We start from the raw sequence: 15,940 nt of genomic DNA, 5'->3' as shown, positions 1-15,940 counted from the left end.
CGGGGGTACTGTGTGCATTTTAAGTCTCATTATCGCAGGAAGAATATTAGTGCACTAGACACAGTGCAATGATGGTCCTCCAGACTTGTTCCTGGGATGGCAGGACTGTTCTATGAAGAGAAACTGGACCTGTACTCTCTACGGTTTCATAGAATGAGAGGTGATCTCGATGAAAATTATGAAATACTTAAAGGGAGGGATAGGGTAGATGCAGGTAAGACAGACTCCCCTCCCCTCACGGACTTAGGACTGAGAACAGGAGTTTCCTTTTCAACTGAAGAAGAGTCTTACCAGACTTGAAATGTTACTTCTGTTACTCTCTCTGCACAGATGCTGCCATAACCTTTGAAATTCTCTACCGCAGGGGACTCTGGAAGCTCAATCACGGAGAATGCTTCAGATTTCTGATTATCAGTGGTGTAAAGGGCTGTGGGGACAATGTTCAATACCAGCAATATTTCGGATCCTGAGCTCACCTCTTTGATCCTGTCCAGCTCGTTCTGCAGGGTTTGCTTGGAGATTTCTACTTCGATTAGTCTCTGCCGCAGGGACTCGTTCTCATCTTCCACAGTGACGCGCTTCTCCTCCACACTCTCCAGCTCGTGGTGCAGGCGCACAGACACATCTTTTGCAACCTGCAAGTAACAGCAAAACAAAAACAACTCCATCAATGCAGCTGAAATTCTCCTGGAAAACTATCCTTCAAAATAATCCCACAAGACTTTGCAAGAAAACAGTGATGCCGAGCCATACAAACCAGATTCAGCACCCTGACTTGAAATTATATCACCATTCTGTCACTGAGTCAAAATACTGGAACTCCCTCCCCGACAGCATTCTACACTAAATGGATTGCAGAAATTCAAGATATCTCAGCACCACCACCTTCTAAAGGGTAATTAGGGATAGGCTATAAACGCAGGCCCAGCCAGCTTTGCCCATAACCCCTAAGTGAATAAAGAAAATGATCCACCCTGTGTTCACCGGCAATGATAATGTGCATCACAGGCAGGTCTGATCATCCTTAGCTAAGCTACTGGCCAGATTCAGACAAAGAATTATCGTTGAGCTGACTTATCTGAGGGAAACACTTGTGGAATCGCATCCCTGTAAGAGGATTAATATCTAAAGCAGAGGGAAGAATTTTGAAGCAAAATATTTTGTTGTGCTTATTTCACCAGAAGAAAGTTTTCCAAACGGCTTTTAATTTATGTTTCAGTCCACTCTGCCACACATTGAAACTCTAACACCCCACAAACAGTGAAAATAATATGAGAAGTTAACAATGCAACAAAGTAAATTAGCTCATCATAGGAGACTTTCATATTCATGTAGATTGGGAAAATTAATATTTGTGAAGGTAACCATGAGGGAAGAATTCATAGAGTGTATTTGGGACAGCTTCCTAGAACAATATGTTGTGGATCCAACCAGGAATCAATCTGTTTTGCTTCTCATTTTGCAATGAAGCAGGTTTAACAAAACATCTGAGAGAAAAAAACAAAACCCTTGGGAACAGTGACCATAACTTGGTAAAATTTAACAGTCACTTTGAGAGTGAGAAACTTCACTAAGAATAATTACAAAGGAAATGAGGGCAGAGATGCAGCGAGTGGGAAAAGGAGTTCAGCAAAAAAGATAGGTGAAGGATAATGGCAGATATTTAAGAAATAGTTCATGACTCACAGAAGATGTATCCCAGTGTGGAGGAAGGGTTCTAGGAAGGAGAGAAACCAACCACAGTTAATCAAGGAACTTAAGGATAGCATCAAATTGAAAGAAAAAAATAAAATAATTATGGCAGAGATTAGAGATAACTAGAGGATTGGAAGACTGCTAATGTACTACCCTTATTCAAAAAGAGATGCATAAAAACAAGCTAACTGTAGGCCAGTTAGCTTAATATGTCATTGGGAAAATGTTAGAATCCATTATAAAAGATCCAATAACAAAGCATTTAGAAGCAATAATTTAATCAAGCAGGGTCAGCATGACTTTGTGACAATTTATTACAGTTCATAGAGGAGGCAACAAGCAGGAAAGATAAAGGGGAAGTAATAGATGTAATATATTTTTATTTCTAAAAGGCTATCAATATTGTGACACAAGTAAGACTAGCTAATAAGATCCTCTGGTGTTGGGAGTAGTATATCAGCATGAATAGAGGGTCAGCTAACGAGTAGATAACTGAGTGTTCGGGTAAGGGGCAATTTCAGATGGCAACTTGTAACTTGTGGCATAGCACTGTAATCACTGCTGGGGCCTCAATTATTTACAATATGGTTATGAAGGGAGAAATTGAGAGGAACATGTTTTTTGTTTCTCTCTAGAACAGTCAGAAGCTAAATATGAGGGGTGGGATGTTGGAACCAGTGGGTGAATATGGTTTTAACTTTCTAATTAGTGAAGAATTCATACACTTTAAGCACTGACTTTCCAGTTCTCTCCAAATATACTGGGCTGCTGGGGGTTTCAAGCATTTTTTGATTCGGTTTTCTTGAAAACTAGCATCGGGGGGGTCAAAAATAATTCACTGATATTGTTCTGCATCATCCACGCAAAAACAAGCAAATGACACACAGGCAAAACCTGGCAAATGCCAGAAGTTGCAATAATACTTTTGGTGCAAATGGTATCTTTTCTTTAAATTATGCTCGCAAAAACTGTTGCACATTTCCAATATTTTTCAGAAACGAAAGCAGAAGTTGCTGGAAAAGCTCAGCAAGTCTGGCAGCATCTGTGGAGAGAAATCAGAGTTAACATTTCGAGTCGAGTGACCCTTCCTCAGAACTGATGGTAGCGAGGAAAATGTGTTCCCTGGTCAACATCTTTATTTCAGGCTCATTGCAGTGCTCCAGCGAAGCTCAGCACAAGCTGGAAAAACAGCACCTCATTTTCTGCTTGGGGACCCTGCAGCCTTTGGGACTCAATATTGAGTTCAACCAGTTTGGTGCTGTTCTTCCAGCTTGCACTGAGCTTCGCTGGAGCACTGCAGCAAGCCTGAGACAGAGATGTTGACCAGGAAACACATTTTCCTCGCTACCATCAGTTCTGAGGAAGGGTCACTCGACCTGAAACATTTCTCTCCACAGATGCTGCCAGACCTGAGCTCTCCCAGCAATTTGTTTCTATTTCTGGTTTACGGCATCCGTAGTTCTTTCCGTTTTTATCCGACACTTTTCATTTTGATGATGTATATGTGTGTGTTTGAATAACTGTGGCAATTCATATGAGTATAATTATTTATGAATGACTCATATGCATGAGTGGATATGGATGACTAAGTGAAGGTTTATCTAAGTATGAATGAAATTGCTAAGAGTGCAACAGTTTCAAAGTCAATGTTTCAGTGAGTGAAATTAAATGACTGAGTCGACAATTAGCTGGTGTGGGGATCGATACAATGTATCTGAGGCACAGACTAAGCAATACAAACCGAATTTGTACTCCCATAATGTTCTCTTTTTGTCTGTGAAAGTTGCGGTGTTTCTTATTTAGCACTGTATCTGTATCAGTGGTACAGTTCTGACTTCTCTTGTTCCCAGATATAAGACCCAAAAGCAGTAGAGTCAGAAAAGCTTGTTATTTCTTTAAAATGTCCAGGGAATCTGTGGCCGTTTTAAGAATCTTTCAAAAGGCCCACAAGGAGCTTGCAGCAATTTGAAAAAAAAAATAATTGTAATTTCCTTGAATAATAAAATAAATGTGGCCTGGTGACCTGGAAACTATACAAACAGGAAGGAATTTAAATACCAAAAAGCCACAAAGGCGATTTAGAGGAAGGATATAGTGGGTGAAGATGGTTAACACACACAGATGCCTTCACAAAAAGGGGAATACAGAAAATTCTGGCGAGAAGAAAATCTCTTTCAGAACATGGCTGGTTTTCTATTTGTCAGTAAAGGAGACAGGAGCTCTTGGATCCATTGTGCAAGTTGGCTAGAAAGGTGTAAAACCTGGAAAGTGGTGACTCAGAGCTACTTGCACAAAAGAATTTGTTTGTTTCAGAAATGGCCAATTTATGAATTGGAGGGGCAGTGCTGTTGTTATTGATTGGTCAGTCGAAAATCACCTCTGGTAAACTTCACCATCAGGCCATGTACGGGACGGTTCAGAGATTGATGAGTATCCTGTTGGTGTTAACCATATCAGATGGAATACAGCTGCTGGTGAATGTGACTCATGGGCTAAATAAATTGACAAAGAAAGTCAGAGATCCTGTGTACTAGCTGGAAGAAGTGAGATTGCACGTTGTGCCACACTTGCGTAGGGAGTGATGTGGTACTTATGATTACATAAGGCATATCTTTGTTCTATCAGCTATTTAGAAAGGAACGTTTTATCTGAAGTATCATTTGCCTGTTAATTCCTGCTTATTCATGGTGTTGGTTCTAACTTGTTTCAAGATGAAAGTTTCACAAAGTGAGTTTTTATTGTTCATTTCCTCATTTGGGGAAAGTCATAAAAACATGAGTAGGCCATTCAGTCCATTGAGTGCATTCCATTATCCAATGAGATCATGGCTGATCTGATCATTTTCAACTCCACTTTGCTCCCTCATCTCCAATAACCCTTGATTCCCTTAAATCAGTCTATCTTAACCTTAAATATACTTAACGACACAGCCTCTCCAGCCCATTGTGGTGGGTTATGTGATAAATGTGGTTATTGTTGGTTTACAGTTTCCCCTCAGCAATCAGAATAAGGGCTAGTGAATTGAGCAGGCACATTGCGCCAAGGAATCGACCTTACCTTCAAATCTTGCTCCAGGTTCCTTATCAGCTCACCATCAACCTGGCCAGTCTGAGCAACTTTCAGGCTTTTCTGCTCAGCTTTCCTGAGGCGGTACTGCAGGATGCGGCAGTTCTTGTTGGCTCGATCCAACTCTCTGCGGAGTTCCTGCAGCTGGTATACATCCTCCTCCAGATAGCTATCTCTCATTTCTTCCATTTCTGACCGCAGCTCGTCCAGCTCATCCTGCATTTTAAGTCATGCACACAGCACAAATTAGCCACAGGTTAGGCACAACATTCGCCACAGTCTTCCTTCCAGCCCCGTTAACAATGGATGAGAAGTGGAGGCACAGTGAACAGGGGAGGTGATGGCCTAGTGGTATTATCACTGGATTGTTAATCCAGAGACCCAGACAATGTTCTGGGAACCTGGGTTCGAATCCCGCCATGGCAGAAGGAGAATTTGAATTCAATAAATATTTGGAATTAAGAGTCTAATGATGACCGTGAATCCATTGTGAATTGTTGGGAAAAACCCATCTGGTTCACTAATGTCCTTTAGAGGAAGGAAATTGCCATCCTTACCTGGTCTGGCCTAATGTGACTCCAGACCCACAGCAATGTGGGTGACTCTTAACTGCCCTCTGGGCAATTAAGGATGGGCAATAAATGCTGCCTGGCAAGCAACGCCTTCATCCCGTGAATGAATAAAGGAATAAAGGATAAAGGAACATGCACTTTGCAGGTGATCAATGAAGATCAGTGGTGCTGCACACAGTGGGATGGTAGTGAGTGCTGGCAAGGCAATGTCAATCTGCTGGGTGTGGGCAGTGAAAGTGAGGGGGTGGGGGTTGGTGAGAGACACGAGGGAACAGGTGCTGATTTGAGCCTCACGGTTTTCCATTCCTCATCCGATTCATCTGACATGGAAACACTGCAGTATCTTCCAACTGAGGGAAAATGAGTTACTCTCCTGCTGGCTGAGGCACTGGAAGTAGCTGGGGGCATCTGCCCTCATGACTAGACAGGTCAGGGCACAGACAATGAATAGGAAGAGACAGGAAAGGGGAATTTCGATTCAGGAAAGTATCCTCTCGGACAGAGGGGCAACAGAACGATAAGCAAAACCAAAAAAAAGGTCAATTTCACAAACCTCACCTTTCCCACTTGTATGATAAAGACCTTTACAAACGAACAAAAATCTTGCGTGTTTCCCATTTAGCTTTTGTTTTCATGTGAACCTTGTACCCATTAATGTGAGAGGATTCAGTGCTGAGAGAAGGATGGAAGTTCTTTTTGTGAGTGATTTTAAACACAACCAGCTGCAGAGTTAAGCTCTCCCAATTCTGTCCCAACAATTAATTCATTAATCTCAACACCAAAGGAACAGCTGCCACTTCAATGTGCCATTTCCATCTCACACACCAGTCATCCTTGTGTAGAATAGGTTTGCCAATTTGGCAGCAATCTCGGCCAAAGGCATCGACAGATTTAAATCTGAATGTTTTGACCAGCACTAATGATGCCCAAACCCTATTAATGGAGGAGCTCAGCAGCATTTTAAACAACAAAGTTTGAAAAGTGGCTGGACAGTTTTTTGGAAGAAGCAATCCCATTACTGGCGGTGAAATAAGATTTTAAGCTACTTTGAAAAGTAGTATTAACAGGGGCTGCTTTAAATCTATATTTTGGACTTTTACAAAAACAATCCAGTGCCTGTGCTCTGTAAAATATCCCCAGACTTTGCTCTCATCTGAAATTAAGCATTTCTAACATATAACTCGCAACAGACATTTGGAGGATATAATCAATGTGAGAACATTTTTTCCCCCCAAAATAAACACTTTAGTTTCAATCCAACACCTCAACAACCAGGCTACAACCACCTCCAGGACTCTCAACAGAATATCAACTGGACACAGCCATTATAGTCTGTGACCTGACCAAACCATGGGATCATTGTAACATTCTGACCCCTGACTGAAGTTTGAGGGTGACATCCTGGAGTTACTCTTGCTTTCCTGCAGGGCATTGGACTGGTCAGGGAACACACAAACAGGAGTAAACCATTCAGCCTACTGGGCCGGACTTGCTATTTTTAACCATGGCTGATCACTTCCTCAATGCCTCTTTCCCTGCACTATTCTCCAAAGGCCAGAACAGAACAGAACAGAACCTTGCCTACGGTCGGGTGAATCAGGCAGATTCGGGAGAATGCTGCGCTCAGACCATAGGCATCTGGGAGAAGCCAGGATAGGGTGACCTGGGGAAAGGGGGGGGGCCCTCTGTGATTTCCCTCAGACCCTGTATTCCCCCCACCCCGTCCCTTTACATCATTAGTCTTCAGAAACTTATTGATTTCTGTTTTGAACCTGCTCAATGATTGAGCTTCCACAGCCCTCTGGGGTAGACAATCCAAAGATTTCCCCAACCTCTGAGTGAAAATATTGCTCCACATCTCAGTCCCAAATGGCCTGCCCCTTATCCTGAAATTATGTCCCTGATTCTAGTGTTACGGACCAAGGAGATACATACTATCCTTATCCACCCTGCCATACCCTGTAAGAATTTTGAGAGTCTTGGTTAGGTCAACCCTCACTCTTCAAAACTCTGGAGAATAAAAATCCAGTTTTCTCAAATCTCCACTTATACACTAATCCTGCCATCCCTGGGATTAATCTGGTGAACCTCCATTGCATTGCCTCTGTGGCAAGTATATCCTTCTTTAGATAAGGAGATCAAAACAGTACACAAACCTCCAGGGGACGTCTCACCAAGTAACTGCAGCGAAAACATCGTAACTTCTGCGCTCAAATCCCCTGGAAATGAATATCAATGTTCTATTTGTCTAATGTCCTGCTGTACCTGCAAGGTAGCCTTTAGTAAGTTAGGGACAAGACATCCAGATCCCTTTGGACATTCGCAATTCCCAATTTCTCATCATTCACAAAATAATGTGCCTGTTTTCTCCTTAAAAATGAATAGACTTCATACTTACTACATTCTATCTCCTGTGTTATTGTCCAATCTCATAGCCTGTCCAAGCCTCCTTGACCCCTCCTCACACTTCCATTCCCACCCAGTTTCCTACTGTCAGCAAATTGGAAATATTACAGTTGATCCCCGTATCCCAATTATTTATATTAATTGTGAATAGTTGTGGACTTTGCACTGACATTGCAGTACCACATAATCCTGAGAATGATGCATTTACTCATACTCTTTGCTTTCTGTCTGCTCAACCAATCTCAATCCATTTTGATATATTTTCCCCAATCATCCTGTGTGGGACCTTATCTAAGGCTTTCTGAAAATCAAACACAATGGTTTTCCATTTTTTGTGCTACAAGTAATATCCTTAAAAAGTTACAAGTTCAATTTCCTTTGATAAATCACGTTGACCCTGTTCAGTTTTGCCACTCTTTTCTACATGTTCCACTGTCACATCCTTTATAGCAGCTTCTAACATTTTCCCGACAGTGGATAGCAAGCTAACAGGCCTACAATTCCACTCTCCCTCTTCTCTTTTTAAATAATGAAGTTACATTTTCTACCTTCCGGTCAGCAGGAATCCAGCTAGCATTTACAAAATCACTAAAGGTAACCACCAGTCCACTCACTATTTCTATTGCTACTTCCTTCAACATTCAGGAATGAAACTCATCTGGCCCGGTAGTTATTAACGTTTTCAGTTAATTTTTCAAATACTACGTCTTCACTGATACTAATTCCTTTTAGCTGTTTATTTATACAAGTCCCTTAATTGCCTGGTATTTCTGGGAAATGTTTGACACTTGTTCTGTGGAGACAGATACACCACACTATTTACTTTTTCTTCCACTTCCTGATCTCCACTACAAATTCTCCTTTCTCCACCTGTAATAGGCCATATTTATCCTTGTTAATCTTTTATCCATTACATTCTGCCTTTATGTTCTTGATAGCTTGCTTTCATATTCACTTTTCCTATTCATATATGCACAATTGAAATCATCCATAGTTGCTGTAACTTGAACTCGATATTAAAACTGTAACCACAACTTCTGCTCCTAAAGCTGTATGAAAGACGACGAATGTGAGAATGTTTCAGCACTAACTGAAGATGATGGAGTCTCGCACATTACCAGCACATACGTCTGAAAGATACAACTTCAAATTAAATGGCCTGCAGTTACTGATTATTGGTTTTCTGACATACTTGGAAGAGGAGATGGTGCCATATTAGGGTCACATGCACAGGAATTTTGTTTGTAATACATTCCTTTGGTGGGTGTAAGCAGCACGAGCTTTGCAAACATTTATTGCCCATCCCTCAATGCCCTAGTAAAAGGTGGTGGTGAGCTGCCCTCTTGGATCTTTGCAGTTCATGTGGTGTGGATACAGCGACAGTGCTGTTACACAGTGAGCTCCAGGATTCTGACTCAGTGACAGTGAAGCAATGCTGATATATTTCCAAGTCAGGCTGGTGCGTAGTTTGGGCTGCCATTCTGCACGTTATGTGGTAAATAATTAAAAAAAAAATGAAACTTGAAATAAAAATAACAGTGGCCTGATAAAAGACAGGCAACACCTGTGGAGTCTAGAAAACAAATGCTGCCTGGGTCTGCTGAACACATCCCACAATTTTCTGTTCTTGTTTCTATGTGCTGGTACCTATAAAATGACTGCGGTGGAACACTGCTGATTTGACGAAATGTCCATCTGTTGACATAATTGTTCACAATACCATTGTTTGTGGGAGGGAGCAGTTAGTTCAGTTGGCTGGACAGCTGGTTCACAATGCAGAATGATGCCAACAGCATAGGTTTAATTCCTGCACCAGCTGAGATTACCATGAAGGTCCCACCTCCTCACCCTCACCCTTTGCCTTCGGTTAAACCACCTCCAGTCATCGCTCTCCGATGAGAGAGCAGCCCTATGGTCCGCTATGACCATGGTGACTTTACCTTTACTTCATATCATTGATTGAAACAAAGTAATCCTCCCTCTTCCAAGCTATTTGTGCTTCTCAGGTGTATATGTTCTTTGCTGAGGTTACATCATTTGTGAGACCGCGAAAGCTAAATGACTAGAGTAGCCTCCCGCAACTCTAAGCAGCATGGTAAATTCTTGTGTTGACTTCTAAAACGTTAAACTCCGTCTCAGTGTGTTTTGCCAGACTTTTGTCGCTCTCCCCACTTTGAGTGAGACGTGAGAAGTTGAGATCAGGCCCACCCTCCTGATCTGCCACAAGGAATCCCCATCAGTTGGGCAGCAAAACTGGTGCCTGGATTTAGCTGGAACACTGAACACTGAGCCCATTAAGTTCCCTCAGCTCAGGGATTCCCTTTAGAAGTGAGCCCAGTTACTTGGCAGAGGTGTGGGAGGGAAAATACTCTGAATCTAATGTAATGCTCACTGTACGAGAAATCAAGATACACTGTTTATTTTTTCTCAGGGATAAAGTAAGCAGCTGGAGACCACCCCTGTACCTCCGACATCAGTCACTAACTAACTAAAACAAATTAAAAAACTTGTGCCTCAAGTCTCAAAACACAGCATTCCCATCCATGGGAAAACTATTCTGCAGTTAAATTTGTTACTGTTTAGGAAATCTGTCAAATATTTTTCAATTTCAGAATTACCATTAAAAAAGCTTGTGTTACATGCAGTGGATCTTCAATGCTTTGCTACAACTGCTCTGACAACTCCAGGGGCTTTAGAAGCAAATGATTCAAATTACACTGCTGCCGATTGATGCTGTAGTGGTGATTATTCTGTGCTTAATTCTACAACTTAAACCCCCCACCCCCATCAGTCCTCTCAGAATCACTAACCCCCACTGAGGTCAGCAGCTGCTGGGCTAAATGATCCTGCAGCTGATCGCTGGCTCAGGGCTGGCCAGCACAACACTTCAACCACTAAACCGGCCATTAACCTGACTGTATCAACTAAAAACTCCTCGAAACCTCATCCAACCCATTGATGGAAAGCTAGAGCTGAAGAACTGAACTTCCTACTCCCTGGGAGATACAACAAATGGGAACGGTAATATTGTTTTACTTGTGGCACCAAATTAGGCAATAGATTTTTAAAATTTTTTCATAGTATGGGGGCATCTCTAATTACCCCTCAGAAGGTGGTGGAAAGATGAACCGGTGTAGATAGGCTCACAGTGCTGTTAGGGAATGAGTTTCAGGGTTTTGACCCAGTGACATTGTGAGAACAGCGATATATTTCCATATAAGGATGGTGAGTGGCTTTGAAAGGAGCTTACAGCTCGTGGTGTTCCCATGCATCTACTGCCTTTGTCCTTCTAAGTGGTAGGGGCTATGGTTTTAAAGGTACTGTCTGAGAAGCATTGCTGACTTACTGCAGTACATCTTAAGGTGGGTCTTACTGCTCCACTGTCAGTGTGCGGGATGTGATTTTTTAATATGTGTTGGATGTGGTGCCATTAGGTGGGCTGCTTTGTCCTGGATAGTGTCAATCTTCCCGAGTGTTGTTGAAGCAGCACCCATCCAGGCAAGTGGGGAGTATTCCATCACACTCCTGACAAAGCAACACGAGAACTCGCAGATGGAGTCGGCAATTCAGCTCTCGAGTCTGCTCCACCCTTTAATATGCTCATGTTGGCCTCAACTCCACTTCCCTGCCCACTCCCTGTAACCCAGAACTAATTAAATCTGTCTGTCTATCTCCTCCTTAAATTTATTCAGTGTCGCAGTGTCTACCATACTCTGAGGTAGTGAATGCCACAGATTCACAATCCTTAGAGACATAATTTCCCTCATCTGCTTTAAATCTGTCATCGCTTAGCCTAAAACTATGACCTCTCATTCTAAATTGCCCCAAAAAGGGGAACATCCTCTCTACATCTACTTTTTCAATCCCCTTTATCAACTTATATACTTTAATTAGATTTCCTCTTATTCTTTTAAACTCTAGTGAGCATATGCCTCAATTGTTCAATCTCTCGTCAATCCGACCTTATTCTAATGGACAGACTATTCTGCCAGTGAGAATGGTTGACAGATTTGCCACAGCTGGAGTTTTGGGTTATGTGCATTTGACCGGTTATGATTTCGCTGTAACTCTCTTCTTCCTTCATGGTAAACTTACTGCACGTGAGTGAACTCTGCCATGAAGGAATGGCTAAGCTGTCCAACACAGTCTGTAAGTAACAATGTACATTCCATCACTATCAATGGACATCGATCTCTAAGGGCTATTGACAACAGTGGCAGCAAGCTCTTTTAAAACATTGCAAGAAACTAGCTCGTAGGTCTCCTTCCGACAAGAGGCAGACTTGGATTTGAATCTATAAAAATTAGTACTGTTTCTTCAAAGCAAGCAATTACAAGCCAATTACTCCACTATAATTAGTGGGAAGGGGGATCACAAACTCTTTTCCAGATGCAATTGCTGTTCACTGACAGAGGGCAAGAATCAACAACTGCAGCTGACATGGCATTGGAAACACTAGGGAGTGTCCCGTGTCTCATTGTCTGACCCGGCGATCTTTCAATTCAGACTTTTCATCCATGTTTTCCAGTCTGTCCATGGTCTCTCTCACAAACCTTCCACAAGGCCCATTTCGCAATTACTTCCTCCAGCTCCACAAATCTGAGACCTCCCAGTTCCTTCCACTTCTAGCCTCTTGCCCATTTTCTATTTTAAATCACTCCATCACAAATATCATTCAGCTACCGAGACCCTAAACTTTGGTATTCCCTCCTTAAACCTCTCCGTCATTCTACCTCTCTTCTGTTTTGTAATGTTCCTTAGAACCTAGCTCTCCGTCCAAGCTTATTGACATCTCCCCTATTACTTTCATGTGGTTCAGTGTCAAATTTTGTTCAGTAATCCTTCCATGAAGCACTTCAGAATGGTTACTACCCCAGAGTAGCTATATAAATTCAAGTTGCTGTTTTTGTGACCATATTAGCACATGCAAGTAAAGTGCATTCATCTTACTGAGATATGGAGAAGTCAAGGCTGAAGATGTAGTGAGAAGAATTGAAAATCTGCTACTGCTACAGAAAACAGGGGATGACAATAAAGGAATAAACCTTATGTCCGGAGGGCAGTAGCGAAATATCTGGAGTTGTATGTTTTTGGTCTCCTGCTGTTCACTTTATTCATCATTTAGATGATACTTTAGGTTTGCAATGTTGTAGATTTCCCCATTAATCTTTATGCTCTGATGAATATCCTAAGTGAGATTGATAGCACTTTACACCCTTGAAAATGCTACCTAAGGGATGGTAGATGGTGTTTGATTTAGATAAAGAGTAGGTTGTGAAAATTGGGAATGGGAACCTAAAAGGATTCAACTAATAAAAGAATATTTGGAGAATAAAGGTTCAGCAAAAGGTCATTCAGAGCCTATTATGTCTATTAATTTTGATCAACTCAACCTATTCATCTTTGTTCTGCATCTTTTATGTCCTTATGTCACAAATACCTATCTGAGTCTTCATAATTCCAATTGAAAATGCCCTATTGTTCAGGATTCCACTACAAGAGGAATTAATTTCCCCGCATCTACCTGACTGAACTCTTAATTATTTTTATCAGCTCAACTGGATTATTACTCAATGAAACACAAACCTGTTTCATTTATCACGTGCCTATAACATCACCATTTAAGCACTGGTATCATTCTGGTATTTCTGTTCTGCAATCCTTCCAAGATGCAGTCCCAAAACAACAGCACTCCAAACAAGGTCTAGCCAAGGTTCTGCATGACTGAAGCATCATTTTGTCACTTTTGACTCCAAATCCCCAGGAGATGAACTGCAACTTCCATTGCACAACACCAAAAACAGAAATTACTGGAAAAACTCAGCAGGTCTGGCAGCATCACCGGAGAGAAATCAGACTTAATGTTTCGGGTCAGGTGTCTCTTCTTCTGAACAGGGAAACTGCAACTTTCCATTTCCCTTTTTGACTTCTTTTGTAGCTTCTAGAGGTGTCTATCCAGGAGTACCCACATTCCCTTGCTGCAGCTCCTAATCCCTCACCATTAGGAAATTATTCCAGTTTGTTTTCTCAAATCCAAAGGAGATGACTTAACACTTCCTGACATTGAACTCAAGCCCAGCTTGGAGTGTCTGCACACCCATGGCCTAAAAAAAGACTGTAATGTTTGTCCTTTTAAATGTTATTTCTTAATTTTCCACTAAGATTTTGTACCTAAAATGGTGCCATGTGTGGCGACATTGCATGCTTTTCACTGTACTCTTGTACCCCATACTTGAGTACACATGACAATAAAACTTAAATCAATCTGCTGTAGATATACTCACATTCCCAGAATCCACAGCTATGGCTGTACAGTCCATAGAATGCAAATAAGGTCCACTCACTTCCACTCATCCTCCCATCCATGCAACTTACTGTCTCTAACTTCATGTCATTTCTAAACATAGATAAACAATGTTATAATTAAGGCTGGTACACCAGTGCAGGTTCTTTGGGGGCCAGCAACTAAGACAACATGCGAACCGAGTGAATTACTGTCCTTTACTGTATTCTCCACATTATAAGCAATGTAAAACAGAAACCTATAGCATTGTGAGTATGTGGGTGACTCCGCAGTTCTCATCAAAAAGGTTAATCCAATGCTCTGCTCAACCTGAAGCATTGTGACTTAAAACAGGTCACTAACTCTATCCAAAAATCACTTAAACTCTACATCAAAGACTCTACACAATTGTGGACAATAAAATCTACACAAAAACAGGGTTTTGCTGTTTTCTAATTATCTTCTAAGTCCTAAAGCTTTCGGCACAAATGATATTATCAAACACAGCAGCAACCAGGTCAGTAACTTTCGGTCACTGATGTAAGGCAATTGCCAAAAGAAATCAGCAGCAAGATAAGAAGAATATTCTTTACGAGCAAATGATGATCTGAAATGCACTGCCCAAAAGAGTTATGGAAGCAGTTTCACTAGTAGCTTTAGATAACTTGAGGGGGAGAAACCTGCAGGGAATGGAATAGCCGCTAAGGTTCGTCATGTACATGATGGGTTGAACAGCCTCATTTGGTGCTGCATCGCTTCAATGAATGCGAAATCATTCAGGAACACACGTGGGGAATGTACGTGGTTCACTAAGAGTGCAAATAAAATGTAGTACATTTGTGGGATCATGAAGCATCTTTCTAATGAAAGGAGAAGCAGGATTCTTCATGAATTTAGAGAATCAGAGTGAAACCATGAAATTAATTTGTGCATAAAACAAAGTGATAGAAAACAGCCGTCTGACTGGAAAGGGCAAACTCTATGCGAACTCCATAAAGTAGTCCTCAATATGCTCACAGTACGTTGCTCTGAGCATTTATTGCACAGGAATTAACCAGTTCGCTTCACAAGCATGTGGAAGTAGCACTTTTATGATAAGCATATTAGCTATTTTCAAATTTTATTATTGAATTGTTGTTTATCCAACTTGAATGGCTGAAATTGTGACACAATGAATATCCACATTTCAGAATATATTGCACAAGGACAAAATTAGCAACCTGACTGGAATAACTTCCCCAAAAATAGGCAGCAGTTGGGAGAAGAAAGAAAATCAAACAGGTGCCCACAGACGGTCGACATTATATGAGAATTAGCTGTAACCACAGAAACGTATTTTGGTGTTTTAATACCACAAACACCAAGCATTTTGCTCTGCCGCTGACCCCAAATGAAGTCCATACATTCTCACACTTGCACAAGGCTAGTGCCTGTCATTGTATTTTTAAATTAACTCCACGGTGAAACTGCAAAATCAAAGTAGCTCAATAAAACAAATCTCCACAGTACTCAATATTGAACTGTGATAAATACTCCATCATAAATTCCTCTTAATGAATGTCAGCTAACTGATAGGGTCAGTCAAAGTCATGGTGGCAAGAATATTCAAACTGTCTTGAATATTTAAAGATGAGAAACAGATGATTCCTCATCCAGGGGAAACAACTTCTCAGGATACACCCCGTCAAACCTCTTCAAACCTGAATGCCCTGGTCGACCCATTGTCTCCGCCTGCTCCTGCCCCACCGAACTGATCTCCAACTATCTAGACTCCATTTTCTCCCCCTTGGTCCAGGAACTCCCTACCTATGTCCGTGACACCACCCACGCCCTCCACCTCCTCCAGAACTTCCAATTCCCCGGTCCCCAAAACCTCATCTTTACCATGGACGTCCAGTCCCTCTACACCTGCATTCCC

The 15,940-nt window shown here is 41.6% G+C and overlaps 1 protein-coding gene across 1 annotated transcript in view; it reads right to left on the bottom strand.

The window, feature by feature from the left end:
• LOC109914334 (microtubule cross-linking factor 1) overlaps positions 1-15,940 on the bottom strand; it is a 162,378-nt gene that overhangs the window by 128,875 nt on the left and 17,563 nt on the right. The window contains exons 2-3 of the mRNA XM_048596189.1: positions 4,753-4,977; positions 477-635 (exon numbers count right to left, since the gene is read on the bottom strand). Coding sequence (XP_048452146.1) covers positions 477-635; positions 4,753-4,977 — 384 coding nt within the window. The remainder of the gene's footprint in view (positions 1-476; positions 636-4,752; positions 4,978-15,940) is intronic.

Source organism: Rhincodon typus, chromosome 4 (genome assembly GCF_021869965.1).
Source record: "Rhincodon typus isolate 14 chromosome 4, sRhiTyp1.1, whole genome shotgun sequence".
Lineage (NCBI taxonomy): Eukaryota > Metazoa > Chordata > Chondrichthyes > Orectolobiformes > Rhincodontidae > Rhincodon > Rhincodon typus.
The sequence above is the reverse complement of the archived record's forward strand: the minus strand, read 5'-3'. Positions and strand labels throughout refer to the sequence as shown.